This window comes from Chlorocebus sabaeus, chromosome 7, assembly GCF_047675955.1.
Source record: "Chlorocebus sabaeus isolate Y175 chromosome 7, mChlSab1.0.hap1, whole genome shotgun sequence".
NCBI classification, from domain to species: Eukaryota; Metazoa; Chordata; class Mammalia; order Primates; family Cercopithecidae; genus Chlorocebus; species Chlorocebus sabaeus.
This window is the reverse complement of record NC_132910.1, coordinates 76,434,606-76,452,277: the sequence shown is the minus strand read 5'-3', so window position 1 is coordinate 76,452,277 and position 17,672 is coordinate 76,434,606. Positions and strand designations below refer to the sequence as shown.

At 35.5% G+C, this 17,672-nt stretch overlaps 1 protein-coding gene across 2 annotated transcripts in view; it reads right to left on the bottom strand.

Moving 5' to 3' along the window:
* FAT4 (FAT atypical cadherin 4) overlaps nucleotides 1-17,672 on the bottom strand; it is a 192,696-nt gene that overhangs the window by 33,115 nt on the left and 141,909 nt on the right. For both annotated transcript variants that reach the window (XM_037991681.2, XM_037991684.2), the window contains exons 8-9: nucleotides 12,517-12,767; nucleotides 6,278-10,627 (exon numbers count right to left, since the gene is read on the bottom strand). In XM_037991681.2, coding sequence (XP_037847609.2) covers nucleotides 6,278-10,627; nucleotides 12,517-12,767 — 4,601 coding nt within the window. The remainder of the gene's footprint in view (nucleotides 1-6,277; nucleotides 10,628-12,516; nucleotides 12,768-17,672) is intronic.

Genomic DNA, 17,672 nt, shown 5'->3' with positions numbered 1-17,672 from the left:
AATAAAGAAATTCTATAATAAATATATGCTTTTTATTCTAGACATTTATCTTATAAATTTTCCAAATTATTTTAGCAAAAAGTAGCTGTCTTTTGCACAGTATGCAAATGTTTTCCATTATTGTTAAGGAGCTATGAAGATAGTCTATCTAAGTATACTGTTCAATAGCCTTATGGTTTTTTTACATTGAAACAAAAGCAAAAATACCATGTTTTAATAAGGACTGCCAGTAAGAAAAGCAACAACCAAAAAAAGTTTTTACCTTTGTATTGTAAAACAAGCACAAATACAACCTCAATGAGATTACAAATGATTACATATGATTACACACATAAGCTTATAAATATATGCTTATTTTCTACAGAAATAAGAAGCATTTAAGCTACTTCTTAGAAGCATAAATTATTAATGCTTGTATAACTTAATGTATCACCTAACATAAACTGCCTAATTCTGCTTTCAGGAATCAAATCAAATCAAAATAATTGCACTCTTTGTTCTCTCTTACATGAGCCACACTTCTTTATCTCAAAGAAAATTTAATTTCATATATTTACTAAATTTCTTTTGTATTCTATGGTTTTCCGGTCACATGATCATCAATAACAGTAATACATGACCGTAGTAATTTTAAAAGAATCACTCTTGGTTACTCCTTCCATCTTTATGAAAGCAAATGTTTGGCAAATTTCTCAGTCAAATTACTGTGCATAGTCTGTATATAACTTTGTATGTCTGAAAAAAATTTACTGTTTATACTGTCAAATGACATTAAAGTGATGAATGAACAAACCTCATCTTTCCTGAAATATTGAAACTTAATTGAGAACATAAGAAAACTTCTCCATATGGTAATAAACCCCTGGCATTATTCCAAATACTACACCTAAAATGCATCCAGATGTGTGAAAGTGAATGGAAAAGGTTAAAGAGACTATGAACTAATTATGTTATAAGATAGCCAGATTTATAAATAAGCTGTATCAAAATGCTGCATATTATAACACTATCCATTCCCATGAAGGATTTAATACCAGGAATGTGATGCAAACAGTGCAAACTTGGGAGCAGGAGACAAATGTTGATGTGGTTACCATTACCGTGCTTTCTAATTAGTGTTCTATTAAGTGCAAGACATTTTCATTTGTATAGGAAAATAAATACTACATGTGTGGTTATTAGGCTAAAGTTTTCCTCTAGGAACCCCTAGACTTCTGAGGCAGGAATAATGGTTTTTATTCACTGAGGCATATTGACAATTGATGCAATTTTTGGTATTATTACATTTTGTGAAAATTTATAAATTAATTTTTCACATGGTCTATACTATAATAAACTTTATCCATCTTTTTTCTAATATTTTATGTTACAGTTAGTCAAAGTTCCATATGGTGATATTAATGTAAAGATTCTAAGAAAGTTTTCTTAATAATGAAACATATGACATATGAAGTGATTATAACTGAATATGTTACCTATTTTTTCAATTTTCTTTTGGTTCTTTTTCCAGTAACTAAGGAAAAGAGATCAGAAATACATGTTATACAAACAAATTCATTCCCTCTAAATCACTCATTCATTGAAAAATATAGTTGTTTTATATTTATTATGTGCATGGTTACAAACTTGAAAATAAACTTGAAGAATATTTCAGAAATAAACTGGTGACAGTATGATAATAACTATATCCCTTCATATTTTTTGTTCCATGATTTTCATTTTCATACTTGCATCCTTATAAGTTGTTCTCTACCTAAAATCTCCATTCAGCTAACATTCAATCACACCCTGGGGGATTCTGGGGATAAAGTCTCTTAGTTTGCATCAACTCATAAGCCACTTACTCTTCTAATCCTTAACACAATTTCTAAATCCACATAAAATACGCAGTGGGGTGTGTGTGTGTGTGTGTGTGTGTGAGAGAGAGAGAGAGAGAGAGAGAGAGAGAAAACTGGGTATAGGTAGTGGCTGAGGATCATTTTAAGCAGAAAGTTCAGAAAATCGTGCAGCTCTGATTTGTAATTCCACAGACTCTGAAACTCATTGATAAAATGGAGGTGAAAGTCCACAAAAATAGAGTATGAAAAAATACAGTAATTTAAAATAATTCTGATGGCCAAAAGTTATATACAGACCATGAAGAAGTGAAGCTTTACTAAGGCACTAGACTTTAATTCATGTTAACTGAAGTAAAATCTAGCTATTATGAGTAATTTTTTAAAACAATCATCTAAGAGGCACACATATAGTTATGTGTAAATTTTGTCTTATGGCTTATTAGCTCTGACTAGGTTAGATATTAAGATGTTTTGGTATATTAGCTCTGTCTTCCTGAACCAGGCTCTCTGGCAGAGATGAGGTAAAAAGAATAACTCAGAACGATCCTTCAGAGATTACCTCCACAAAAAAACAATAACAAACTATAGAAATTTAAGCAATACATTTCTAATTTAAAGTGTGAATTAACATTTGCCACTCACTATGTTTTTTTTTTTCATACTGTTTCCTGAAAAATATAAAAAGGAAATAAAATTGTCAGACATTAATTATCTGCCAGTTTTACTGGATAGTTAGTTCATCCAGAATTTGAAACTTGATTTAAAAAAATGTAAGATTCATCTTAATCATTCAATTTTATGTTTGTTTATATCATTCCTGATCAGTTGGATTATCTCCTACTATGCAAATGGAGACTGAAGTGAACTCTGAGGAGAAGTATGTAACGTTAATATATAACTTCAAACAACCTTCCCTCGAAAGAGTTTATGATATAGACTTTGGCAGCCCTGGCCCTGGAGTCACCGGATTGTAGGCTCAATTTCCTATAATGTAAAGTAGGCGTAATAATAACACCTTCCTAAGCCACCTATCATCTGCTGATATTCAGCATTGTTCCTATCTCTCCATATTGCAAGGGCTGGAAGTCTGAAAACTACCTTTTCCAGACTCCCTTCCAGCAGGGTTCAGGTTTACATTCTGCCAGCAAAAAAGACTGGGGTGATATTTGAATGGTGAAAGCAAAGCAGGAACCATTCTCCTCAGGTCACTTGGTGCAGCACTGCAGGTGGGCAAGAGGATCAGCAGTGGTGTCTTGCAATGCTTGTCATGTCTTTAGTGCTGCTCCCATTGGTGAATGTTCCTGACCTGTATTCTTAGCCAGGTTGAAGATTTTGTAAGATGTTTCCTTGTAGCAAATACTTTCCTGCCTCAAAGTCTGAGGGTAGTTCCAATTTCTGATCAGTCTCAGACAATACACTGTCTTATTGGCTTTCTATAAGGATTAAGTATTAATAGAAAAATGGACAAAACATTCTTAAATAATATCACCATAGAACTCACCATAACACTCTACAGCAAGGGCAAATCAAAGGGCAATGTGTGTGACATGCATATAAAGAGCAGAGGCTCTGGAGTCAAGTTTCTAGTAAAAAACTAGTTAGAACACTTTCTGTGCCACGGCTGGAGGCAAGTTGTCTAGTCTCTTTTAATGACTCAAAGACTTAATTTTTTGGTCTTCAAAATTGGAATAATAATAGTAATATCCATCTTACAGAGTTGTGAGAACTAAATGCAATAATGTCTATAATGCAAGGAGCTTTAAAAGTGCTTTACATAACAACTTGATAAATGTTATTAATATTTTATGATGGAAAGAAATGCATTTTTAAAAGTTTCAACTATCATGTTTAGAAAAGTATGCTATGTATATTTAAATGAAATGAAACAAAGAAATAAACAAACCAGAGGGAAGTAATGTACCCATCATTTATGCTAAAATCAGCTAAATGGTGCCTTTGTTCACAGCAGTAGTACTTTCCGTGTTTCTTATCGATACCTAATAAATTTGCACTTTCTTCATTCTAGGACTAAATGTAAACTCACTCTAAACCTAAGTGTGAATAAATGCATTACACTAATGTAGGACATAAAAACTCTCATTGTTGAATTACCAGCCAATAAAGTAATTTTGGGGATGGGTAAGAAAGAGTGAGGGAAGTGTTCTAGAAATCCTGACCTCAACATGTATATAGCTCTATTATTCATGATCTTAGGATATAACTCTCATAAGACTCACAGTTAACTTCTGCTACACAGGTTTCATGTCTTTTTAAAAATTCTGTGGTACTCCTCTATTACTACCACTATACTAATACTATTGTTAATACTATTAATTAGACCGAAATTACTGAATACTGCATAATGTACCACGTGGGTTTTGTTTGTTTTGAGACCGAGTCTCGCTGTTGTCAGCCTGGGCTGGAGTACAATGGCGCAACCTCAGCGTACTGCAACTTCCACCTCCCGGGTTCCAGCAATTCTCCTGCCTCAGCTTCCCGAGTAGCTGAGATTACAGGTGTACACCACCATGCTCAGCTAATTTTTGTGTTTTTAGTAGAGATGGGTTTCTCCATGTTGGACAAGCTGGTCTCTACCTCCTGATCTCAGGTGATCCATTCGCCTCCGTCTCCCAAAGTCCTGAGATTACAGGCATGAGCCACTGCACCTGGCCTGTACTAGGTGTTTTACAAACATATTTACTCATTACAAAAACCCTAAAAGATAAGTAATTATGATTATTCCCATTTTATAGACAGAGAAATGAAGAATCAGTTAAGGGTAGGTGACTTCCCAAAAGCTATAGCTAAATCAGATTCTATGACATCTATTACTTTTTCTAGTACACATGCTTTCTGCTTTTTCTTCATTTACATTTCGAAGTGATTTCATTAGAAGGCAAAGACTGCATGTTCTGTTTCAACATTTTCAAACTTGTTCTATATTTTCCTCAAGTGATTCAGTTCACCAAATATAAAAACATCAGTATACACATAATGGGCACTTTTAAAAATATAATATACAAATGCATTTACTTAAAATATTATTCTGTAATACATCTACAAAAGCTAAAGCAATCTATCTTGATTCTACCTGTACTACTAGTAGTATAAATTATGTGTATAAATACTGCAGAGCAACTTAATGTAATCTGCATGCTTTACAAATGTATAGTGCGCAATTTATAAGGTAGAATTTTGCTCTCCTCAAACTTATCAATAGCATAACATTTACTCACATTTGAAGGAACATCAACCACTGATCAACTAATAGATAGGTTGATAGATAATAATGATATGGAGATGGAGTATAAATAGGTAAGGATATACATATATATGGACATCATATCCCACTAGGGTGCTAAAGACTAGTTCAAAATTTTTTCTGCTATATGTTTAATGCTGCTTTCTAGTCTATCAAGATAAGCTGTGGCTCAGTTGTGTTCTAGCTTTCTTGAGAAATAAGCCTATTGTGTTTTCTATCCAACCATTAGAAATACACCAGTTTTTGTTGTTGTTGTTGTTGTTGTTGTTGTTTTTAGACGGAGTGTTGCTCTGTTGCCAGACTGGAGTGCAGTGGCGTGATCTCAGCTCACTGCAATCTCCACCTCCCGGGCTTAAGTGATTCTTCTGCCTCAGCCTCCCGAGTAGCTGGGACTACAGACGCACACCACCATACTCAGCTAATTTTTGTATTTTTAGTAGAGATGGGGTTTCACATGTTGGCCAGGATGGTCTCGATCTCTCGACCTCATGATCCGCCCACCTTGGCCTCCTAAAGTGCTGAGACTACAGGCATGAGTCACCTTGCCTGGCCCAATAACACACCATTGTAATCTAAATCTGAACACATGATTCTTGCTCTTCTTATGATGTGGATCACATTTCAATAATAATGATGACTATGATTTTAAAATATCATAAAAAGGATGATGATAAAGAATCAACAATAATCACTGTTAACAATTATTTAACACATAAAATGGTCCAAATCTTAGGCTTTGTATATATTATATCCTTTAATATCTAGAACATTCTTTTAAGAAGATATTATTCTCTTTTTTGCTCCTGTAAGAGACTCTATGAGACTAAGCGCTTAAGCTCTGGATTTAACTGTGCAGACTTGAATAGTGACATTACAGCAAAGTAATTGAATCACCTGAGAAAACTTAATTACTTACTCTCTAATTCAACTTCCTTGCTTCCTTGCCTATAGAAACTGGAAAATATTCCTACCTCATAAGTTTTCTTGTAAGAAGTAAACAAAATAAATACATAAAAAGTGCTTAGAATAGTATTTGACCAACAGTAAATGTTTAAAAACATTTGTTACAATTATCCTCATTTATATGGAAATCATTGGAAAATGATAAAATTATTTCCTTTCTATTATACTTGACATGGCTAAAGTCTTAATGAGAAAAGTACAAGCATTGTCATACCTGTGTATCCAGTTTTGCAAACACAGTTGAAGCTTCCTGGAAAATTCTGGCAGACAGCACCATTCTTGCAAGGACTCTGCAGGCACTCATTGATATCTCTCTCACAGGCCCTACCAGTGAAGCCATCTGGGCAGCTGCATGAAAATCCTCCCACTAAATTGTGACAGGTTCCACCATTGTGGCAAGGTGATGGAAGACATTCATCTATATCTATTTCACACCAGCTTCCTGTGTATCCTGGCAGACACTTGCATAAGAAAGGCTGCAGAGGTTCATTTGCCACGATGATGACTGGAAGACTCTCACGGCTTTTTAATACGGAGCTCACAGCCAATCTTCTTAGACAGCTCCCTCCATTCTGGCATGGGCCATGCACACAGGAGTCATGATCCACAGATTCCACCTTTACTCCACTCTGCCGGAATAGGATCTCTTTGATGCTTTCAAAGAAGGTTGCTACGCCACTGGGATTCACATACTGATTATGATTTCGCTTCACAGCTGCCAAAAGAAACGTTCTATTGTTCTCTTCATATGCACTGTACAGTTGCACAGCAGTCCCTAAGCCCGTCAGCTGTGAGCTGGCAATGCGTAAAAAATGAAGGTAGTGGTTGGTCAAGAAGTCCTTTATGGTTGGTATGCCGAGACGAAGTAAGATGCTGTTATCCACTGTGGCATTGGAAAATCCAGCAAAGAAAACTCTGATGTTGCTTGTGACTGTGCTGTGAACTCCATCATTGCTAAGGACGGTCAGATCAAATGTACCATCTGTGGACCTTGGCTGGGAATTCAGATCACAAGTACCCCCTGGAATACTGAAGAGGCTGGTAACTCCTGAAGTAAGGGAGCAGTGGAAGCTGTCTAACACATCTGGATCCTGTGGCTTCACAGAGCCTAAAATCCCACCAGGAAACAAGTTGCCATAATAATTAACAAATATCTCCACTGTCCGAGACTGTGAAGGATTGTCATTTTGGTCTATAACTGTGATATGCACAGTTCCTGTGGAAGACATCTGAGGAACACCAGAATCCTTGGTAACCACAGACAGATAGAAGTCTGCAATCTGCTCTCTGTCAATCTCTCTGGTTGTGCTCAGAACTCCAACAGTGCTCAGACTGAAATAATTGGTGGCAGGACCCGTGCTCAGCAAGTAATAAGTAAAGGGACCTTGATTTGGAGGGAGATCAGGGTCAGTGGACTGAAGGGTCATCACCAAAGTGCCCGGCCGTTTGTTTTCCATGACTTCTCCTTCACTGACAGTCAGCATGGGCCCGTTATCATTTATATCTTCCAGGGTGACTAATAAAGAGGCACTACCTGTAGCTGAGGGGGTCCCTGAATCAACAGCCAAAACTGAGAGGTTATAGATGGGAAGGGTTTCTCGATCTAATTCTGCAGTAACGGTGATCTGTCCTGTCTGTGGATTAATAGAAAAGGCACCATTTTCATTCCCTGATCCGATGAAGTAAGAAAACCTGCTCCAGCTGGGGATGGAGTCTGAGTCAAAGGCACTGACAAAGGTCACATGAGTTCCTATTGGGACCCCTTCACTGATCTGCACACTGTAGATGTTTAGAGTAAAAACGGGTGGGTCATTTGCATCAAGCACGGTGACATTTACAGTGACCTCATCTATATCTGCACCTCTAATGCTGCCAAAGTTCTTGGCCAATACCTTCAAAGACACCCTTTCTTCTTTTTCTCGATCAAGAATTCCAGAAACATAAATCTGTCCAGTCTTCTTGTTAATCTGGAAACCCTTCTTTCGACTACTACCAAAAATCAAATAATGTACCTCCCCATCAGTGCCCAAATCACGGTCGCTAGCAAACACTTCTCCAACTATAGTACCTTTAGGAGCTGCTTCTGAAATTTCAAAATAGTAAAGTTTGGAAACAAAACGGGGCACATATTCATTTGTCCCTTTTAATTGTACATTAACAGTGGCAAAGCTACACCTTTCCTCATCGGGGACATTGAAGGCTTTCACAGTAAGATGGTAGCTCTGCTTGGTTTCAAAATCCAAGAAGCCTTGAGTGGTTATGACTCCTGTGTTCGGGTCAATGACAAAGAGGTCACTGTCAGATGACTGTACAGTATACGCAATCACAGCATTTGTTCCAGAGTCAGCATCTGTTGCATTTAGGTGGATAACTGTTGTTCCACTTGGGGCATTTTCCAAAACAGTAGGGAAATAGTCATCAGAGAGGAATACTGGAGAATTATCATTCACATCAATCACATTTACCGTCACACTGCAGTAACCAGTTCTTGCAACCCATCCTCCATCTATAGCACTAATTGTCATTTCATGTTTCTGGCATAGCTCATAATCAAGAGCTTTGGCTAGTGTTAATATACCTGTAGAAGAATTGATTGCAAAAATGCCTTCTTCATTTCCTGAAGAAATGCTGTACTTTATCAAGCCATTCATTGCTGCGTCTCTATCTCTTGCAGAAACAGTTCTGACAATGGATCCAATGCTATGGCTCTCAGGGATAGTTGCACTCATGTGGCTTTGAGAGAATTCAGGCGTATGGTAGTTTTCCTCAGTGACAGTTATTTCAACAGTTGCTTGGGAAGAAAGTGGAGGGTTTCCCTTATCCTTTGCAGTGACTGTGATATAAAAGTTTTGGTTCAAGTCAGAAATCAGGGAGGATGCTACTGAAATCCACCCCGTATCATTGTCCAACTTAAATTTTCCTAAATGGTTATCATTAGAAATGAAATACTCCACTTCTGAATTCAGTCCAAAATCTTTATCATCAATTGCCATAACTTTGATTAACTTCGTACCAACCTTAACATTTTTGGTGACTGGAGTGAAATATTTACTTTTAAGAAATTGAGGTGCATTGTCGTTACTGTCCACTATGTTGATGGTAACTGTTGTCTCACTAATTAAGGAAGGATTACCTCGATCTGAAGATGTCACTATAAAACTATGCCTGTTGACATTCACATTACTGAAGCCAGTGACATTTTGATATTTTAAGATCTGTTTATTGAAAATCTCTCCAGTGGTGGCATTAATCCTGAAATATTCTGATTGAGATTTTATAAAATAAAACACTTGTCCATTTGATCCCTCATCAGGATCTGTGGCAAATACCTGAGTTACTTTGGAACCAATCTCAGTAAGTTCAGGGCAATCTAAATAATAGGAAGGTCTGCTAAACCTTGGAGCATTGTCATTGACGTCTGTCACAAATATTGTGACATCTGTACTTACAGTCCACCCAGAATCATGTGCAGAAACTCGAATTCTGTAACGGTCTGTATCTTCCCTATTTAAAGGTCTGCTTATGACAATATCCCCTGTGCTGGGATTAATTGTAAATGGAAGACTTTTGTCCATTATAGAATATCTACTAATTGCATTAATCCCAATGTCTTCATCAGAAGTTGTGACACGAGTAACTGTGTATCCTAAGGGGGAATTTTCAGGAACGTGGGCACTAAATATCTGAGAAAACCTAGGGGCATTATCATTTTCATCTAAAATGTTAATCATGACTTTTACTGAAGTACTCTGAGACGGGGACCCTTTGTCTGAAGATTTTATGGTTAGAACATAATGAGATACTTTTTCCCTGTCCAAAGGTCTAACGCTTCTAATTTCTCCAGTAGCATGATTGATACTGAAACTATTTTCCATGTTGCCATTAACAATTTCATAATCTAACTGTCCATTGGGTCCACTGTCCTTGTCCACTGCTGAAACAGTAAGTATTTTTCGAGGGGAAAGGTTTTCCAGTATTTCAGATACAAATGGGTCTTCCTTAAAAATTGGGGCATTATCATTGACATCTAATACTGTTATATCAAGTTTCTCATAAGAGGAGAAAGGAGGGAAACCACCGTCTCTGGCCTCTATCCACACCACATATTTTTGTATCTTTTCAAAATCCAGAGGTTGACTAATAGACACCTGCCCTGTTAATTGATCAATCTGGAAAGTATTGCCAAGATTCCCACTTGCAATATAATATGACATAGGTTCTCCTCTCAAAGAGGATCCCGCAATGGTGGTGACAAGAGAGCTGACTGGTTGGTCTTCAGGAAACATAAATGTCTGCTCTTTGGCTCTGACTTTAGGGAAATCTGCCTTATTCACGAATCTAACAGTCACTGTTGTAGAATCTGTCTTTGGAAATGAGCCACCATCTTTTACATGCACAGAAAATGTCACTTCTGAAGCTCCGTTTAGTGGTCCGGTGGCCATAATGGCTCCCCTCAGTGGGTCAATGTGAAATTTTTCAGAATTTCTACCCGAAAGAGAATAATGCAGTTCAGAATTTGGTCCAATATCAGCATCTGTGACTGTAACCGCAAAGACAAAGGAACCTATAAAAGAGAGAGTGTGCAGTTATAATCATGTGGAATTTAAATAAAATATTTGGTAGCAGATTGCTGCTTGATGTGACCTTATTTTCTCATGATTACTGGGGAGAACAGTATCTCCTATATTTTCTCAGAAGTTCACAAGTCAAATCTGCTTTATGATTGTCTTCAGAGACTAACCTGCCATTTTCTAACTAAAATTTATAGTCTGTTGGATTTAATACTTTTTAGTATGCCTTTGAGAGAAGCATAGGGAAAATAACTTGTTAATCATGCAAAAATCATAGTTTCTAAGGGAAAAATCTGCACATAAAACAACATTCCAAGAAACATAATATGCGAGCTCTGCAAAGCGCTATGCCTCTACCCAGTGCAAAGATACCATTGCCCTAGTATGTCTTAAAATATCTTCCAATCACTTTATATGTAATTGTGTCAACAAAAATCATATGCTCATTACCATTGACTCCTTATCCCCACTGTTTTACGACAAAATTCCTTTATACGTGAACTATTATCAGATGAAGAAAAAGTATGTATATGTGTGTGTATGTATATATAAGCCAATTAAAATACAATTAAAATAATTGTAAAGTAGTAAGAAATAAGAATTGAGGGATAATGGACTCATTTTGGACTCCAAAAGTTAGTGCTTACACTGAGTGCCAATGAAACAGATTGTAGTAAAAATATGCAGAAAAGCTGCCATAAGGACATATTTTCAATCTACTCATTCAGAAACCATTCCCAAACCTGCACTCTCACCCCTACAGAAGAAATGGTAACAAAAGTAAAATATCTTTTATTTTAAAAAGGCCAGTGATTCTGATTAATTATAATAAGTCCAATGAGGAAAAGATGCTTAAGCATACCTCATTTTACATAGGAAATTCTATCTTGCACCACCACACATTGGATGTAATTAGAACCATGCCTGCCAACATCACTTCATCTGAAGACCTTTAGCAGGTATTTGTCACTTCGATATTGACATTTCCTTTTGATAGAAAGTTGGCACATACATTTATGAATCTTATATTTTAGATTGGTATCATTTTCAGATTAATAGAAGATGAAAAATCACTGAAAGGAGGATCTGTTTACTCAATCTGTTTACTTTTTTTCTAATCAAAATATTTCTAAGCAAGGAAGATTAAATCAATAATGAGCTATATTTCTATATTTTCCCCTTTGAACACTCATTTTAAAAATTAAAAATGGCAGATTGGTGCAGTTCTTAAGAGAGTATGCCTTTCTTAGCAAATGCCAAACTAAATTTAAAGAGATACAGAAAGATAAAAGCATATTGTCAATATGAAAATTATTCATAAATGGATCCATAAACTTACTAACAGAACAATTTTCATTTGTAGAACCTGGGATAAAATAAATATTAACAAGAAGTATCCATTTATTAAACTTTTTGAAAATATATCTATGAAAAACTGAAGTAAAATATTCATTTTCCACTGACAAATATATTTGAATGCCTATTATCTCCCAGATCACGTTTCAGGTAGTGGGGTATGGCATGCAAAATGGAGACAATGCCGCCCCTCTTAGGAAACTTACACATAATTATTCCTCCGGCCACAAACATCATTAACTATGATGTAATATATATGTTAATTATTTCTAATATTCAAGTAATATTAAGAAATAGTAATACGTAACAATTATAAAACTTTATACACAATTAGTCTGGCAAGAAAGGGTTAATTTTCAAGTTTCAAGCATTTTTTCATTTCCACTAGACAAAACCTGAATTTCAGAGGATTTGCAAAATTAGGTGATATCAGAAATATGTATGTAAAATATCATAACTATTTTTATAGAAATGTCTGATACATAGTTTGCTTATATCCATGTGGCCTCAGAGTTTGGTTGATTACCTGGAAGAGCAGGAGATGGGATGTGAGTGACATATGGGTGATGCTGAAATCTTGGTGGATTGTCATTGACATCAGTCACAGTAACAAGCACACTGGTGGAACTGGAAAGAGGCTCCGGGTATCCCGCATCACTGCAGACTATCACCAAAGTATAATTATCTTTTGTTTCCCTATCTAACAATGCACTTGTGATGATTTGTCCTGTGGATGGGTTGATCGTGAACTGAGAGTTTCCACCGATGATCCTATAACTAAAGAAGAAAGCAGAAATAGGAATATGGCATACAGTTTTAATATTGTAACTTCTATTTACTATAATTAAAAAACTGAGGTAGAAATGCAAGAAAACATTACAAGAAAGATCATACAACAATGTTGGAAAGAATACAACTAGATCTAGCTAATAAATATTTCAAATTTTCTGTGAACATCACATTGATCTTTATTGTGAGATGTCCAGTGATGTCAAGGAAGTCTTCAGAAGGTTTGTAGCACTCTAAAGTTGTGCAAGGCCACCGAACAAACCCATAAGACTTTAAATAAATGAGCTGAAAAGCATAAATCAGGGGACTTGCTTTAATATTGTGGTTAGTGGCCGGGATTACAAATGAATATCTTTTAAATGAAACTAAAAATTATTTTTCTGCTGTATACCATAATAAACCAGAGAAGATCAGTTGAAAATTGTATTCTTTTAAGACAAAACCTGTATTTGACATGTATCTGCTTCTCAGAACAACTCAAGGACTGATTATTTATACAAAGACCTTTCTAGTGATTAATTCTGTCTTTGTCATTCCTCATATGGTTTTGTTGCTTTGTTGTCAGGAGAGGTATGACATCTTCATGGATGTTTTGATGCTAACCAGATAGGTTAACAGGCAGGAGTTTCCACTGAGAAAAGCTTCCCTGTCCTTTCTGAAGAGTAAAGTTGTCTGCATATACTCCTGATTTTGTGTATAAGGTGGGGTCCCAGAGATCAGCCAGGAAAGAAGTAGCTAAGCTTGAAGGTTCAGAAATTGGCTATGATCCATAATTTTTAAAGTTGAAAGATAGCATGGAAATAGATATCTTTAAAAGTTTTCTTCTTTTATACCAACAAAGAAATACCCTTGTTGGAGTTGGCTGCATGTTTCTGCAGTTTGCTTTGTGTCTGTATAAACATAGCAACAGCATATACCTAATATAAACTGCAGGGGAAAAAACTCTATATTGCAGTCAGTAATATGTTCATTCTTCCTATTATGCTCACAGTTTAAAACAAATATTTCAGCACTTTTTATCCCACTTTACTGAAATAATCAGCTGTTGAGGAACTTATATTTAAAAATATCAGAAGTCTTATAAAATGATAGCAAAACAGGGAAAGAATAGAGAAGTAGTTTGGTTGAGAAATTGCTTCAGTATTGATAAATTACTTTGTATCACTCAGATTTTTAATATGTTTGGCAAATCACATGACAGAATCAGGCATGTGTGAAAATAGCATTAACTATAGTTGTTGGGCCAGAAGTGACTATTAAGTATAATTACTGCCCTTTACAGTAGATAATATCTATCCTCTTTATCAGAATATAAATATCAAGTTTTAAACATGAATTCCTAAAACTTGAAAATTCAGGACTCAAAAAATAATCAAAATACCTTATCATTTTACAAAGTGTAGAAAACTGAATTTGAGAATTGTGTAATCTTATTTTTGGAACCTTGTTGCTATCAGTGGATGTAGAAGTAACCAAATAATTTAATAGGAAAAAAAGAGTAAGCCATACTGCCATAAACCTTTTTAGTTTTATAATGGCAAGGATCAAGGTTCAATCAAATATTTATTCCTATAAATATTCACATATACAAATAAAATGAGATTGATAAAAAATGTAAATTTTCATCTGGATGTTTTATATATGTCAAGACTATTGTGTATTAAGCATAATGCATTGACAGGCAAATGGTGTGGCCTTTAGTACAGTTTCACTAAATGATCCATTCAAAATGACTTGCTATGATTTAAATGTTCTCTTCAAAACTCATCTTGAAATTAGTCATTGTAACAGAATTGTAACAATCTTAAGAAGTAGGGCCTTTAAGAGGTGATTACACCATCAGGGTTCCATCATTATGAGTAAATTAATGCCATTATCACTGAAGTGAGATTTAGTTATTGAGGGAATGGGTTTCTGATAAAAGAATGAGTTCAGCCTTATTTCCTCTTTCTGTCTCACATGATTGCTCATCATGTGATGCCTTCTGCCCTTCTGCCATGAAATAACAGACAGGAAGCACTCACCAAATGCAGGCCCCATGCCCTTAGACTTCCCAGCCTCCAGAAATGTGAGTCAAATAAACTTCTATTCTTTATAAATTACCCAGTCTGTGGCTATAGCAGCAGAACACAGACAAAGAAACCTATGTTATAAATTCTGATTTTCCTATTTTATGCTATTGAACATGCTATTGCTCATACTTTTTACAATTAATGAGTAAATTGTCATTAATATCTAATTAATTTTTTCTAGACTTCACTAGATTCTAAAGCATATAAAAGTGTATTTTAAATATGAGATGTTCTATAACACCAATCGGATGCAAATTTATACTTCAAAGTCTTTTTAAAAACACAAGAAACACAAGAAGCTCTGTACTTAGATTGACAGTTAAGATAATATGTCTAGATTTTTGCCACATCTCTTACTTGAGGTTTGGTTCTATTCTCATCCCCTCTGATGACCTCTCTTGCTTTTCTGGCCTGCATTAATTTTTGTAAAGTTAAAAACTTTATCAGATTGTGTCTTGTGGTATCTTCTTAACAGTTAAAACAATTATGCTGTTATTTAAATATTTCCAGGAACTTATTGATTTCTTAGTGCATATCAAGCACACTACTTGGCAATTTATATATGTTCTTATTTAAATCCCAAAACAATCCTTACAGTTTATTCTTAGTTTTGACTGTTTAGGGATAAGGAATCTGAATCTAACAGAGACTAAAGTAGTTGCACAAAGAAACATACAATCCATAAACAGCAGATATAGAATTTGAATTTCTGTCTTTAAGAATTCAACATGCACTTTTTCCATTATACCACAGTAGAAGGAAGGTAAAACTCAACTGAGGGAAAGTAGTGAAGATGGGAAATGTACCGATTACTAAGGCCAACATGGACTCTTGGTCAAGTTGTGTCAAATAGAATTTGTTCACATTTAGTTCTATGAAAATCAATAAACATGTTAATTTATTTTCTAATTTGAGAATACATTAATATTTCAAATTATTTGAATAAACAGAGACCACTGTGATCTGAACCCTAAATCAACTATAGCTTTTGTAAAGTTAAAATATCCCCATTTGATTTTTTTAAACTTCTTTGCCTCTTCCTGAGTTCTACTAGGGTTATAGGCATTATACTGTCTACTGGGAGAACACGATCTTTAGTAACAGTTAAGAGACTGATGCTAGGAAGAAACTGTATCAACTAATGAGCAAAATAACCAGCTAACATCATAATGACAGGATCAAATTCACACATAACAATATTAACCTTAAATGTAAATGGGCTAACTGGTCCAATTAAAAGACACAGACTGGAAAATTGGATAAAGAGTCAAGACTCATCAGTTTGCTGTATTCAAGAGACCCATCTCACATGCAGAGACACACATAGGCTCAAAACAAAGGGATGGAGGAAGATCTAACAAGAAAATAGAAAACAAAAAAAGGCAGGGGTTGCAATCCTAGTATCTGATAAAACAGACTTTAAACCAACAAAGATGAAAAGAGACAAAGAAGGCCATTACATAATGGTAAAGGGATCGATTCAACAGGGAGAGCTAACTATCCTAAATATATATGCACCCCATACAGGAGCACCCAGATTCATAAAGCAAGTCATTAGAGACTTACAAAGATACTTAGATTCCTATGCAATAAAAATGGGAGACTTTAACACCCCACTGTCAACATTAGACAGATCAACGAGACAGAAAGTTAACAAGGATATCCAGGAATTGAACACAACTCTGCACCAAGTCGACCTAACAGACATCTACAGAACTCTCCACCCCAAATCAACAGAATATACATTCTTCTCAGCACCACATCACACTTATTCCAAAATTGACCACATAGTTGAAGGAAAGCATTCCTCAGCATATGTAAAAGAACAGAAATTATAACAAACTGTCTCTCAGACCACAGTGCAATCAAACTAGAACTCAGGACTAAGAAATTCAATCAAAACTGCTCAACTACATGGAAACTGAACAACCTGCTCCTGAATGACTACTGGGTATATAACGAAATGAAGGCAGAAATAAAGATGTTCTTTGAAACCAATGAGAACAAAGATACAACATACCAGAATCTCTGGGACATATTTAAAGCAGTGTGTAGAGGGAAATTTATAGCACTAAATGCCCACAAGAGAAAGCAGGAAAGATCTAAAATTGACACCCTAACATCACAGTTAAAAGATCTAGAGAAGCAAGAGCAAACACATTCGAAAGCTAGCAGAAGGCAAGAAATAACTAAGATCAGAGCAGAACTGAAGGAGATAGAGACACAAAAACCCTTCAAAAAATCAATGTATTCAGGAGCTGGTTTTTGAAAAGATCAACAAAATTGATGGACCACTAGCAAGACTAATAAAGAAGAAAAGAGAGAAGAATCAAATAGATGCAATAAAAAATGATAAAGGGGATATCACCACCGACCCCATAGAAATACAAACTACCATCAGAGAATACTATAAACACCTCTATGCACATAAAGTAGAAAACCTAGAAGAAATGGAAAAATTCCTGGACAAAAATACTCTCACAAGACTAAACCAGGAAGTAGTTGAATTCCTGAATAGACCAAGAGCAGGCTCTGAAATTGAGGCATAATTAATAGCCTGCCAACCAAAACAAGTCTAGGACCAGACGGATTCACAGGTGAATTCTATCAGAAGTACAAGGAGGAGCTGGTACCATTCCTTCTGAAACTATTCCAATCAACAGAAAAAGAGGGAATCCTCCCTTACTCATTTTTTGAGGCCAAAATTATCCTGATACCAAAGCCTGGCAGAGACACAACAAAAAAAGAGAATTTTAGACCAATATCCCTGATGAACATCGATGCAAATATCCTCAATAAAATACTGGCAAACCGAATCCAG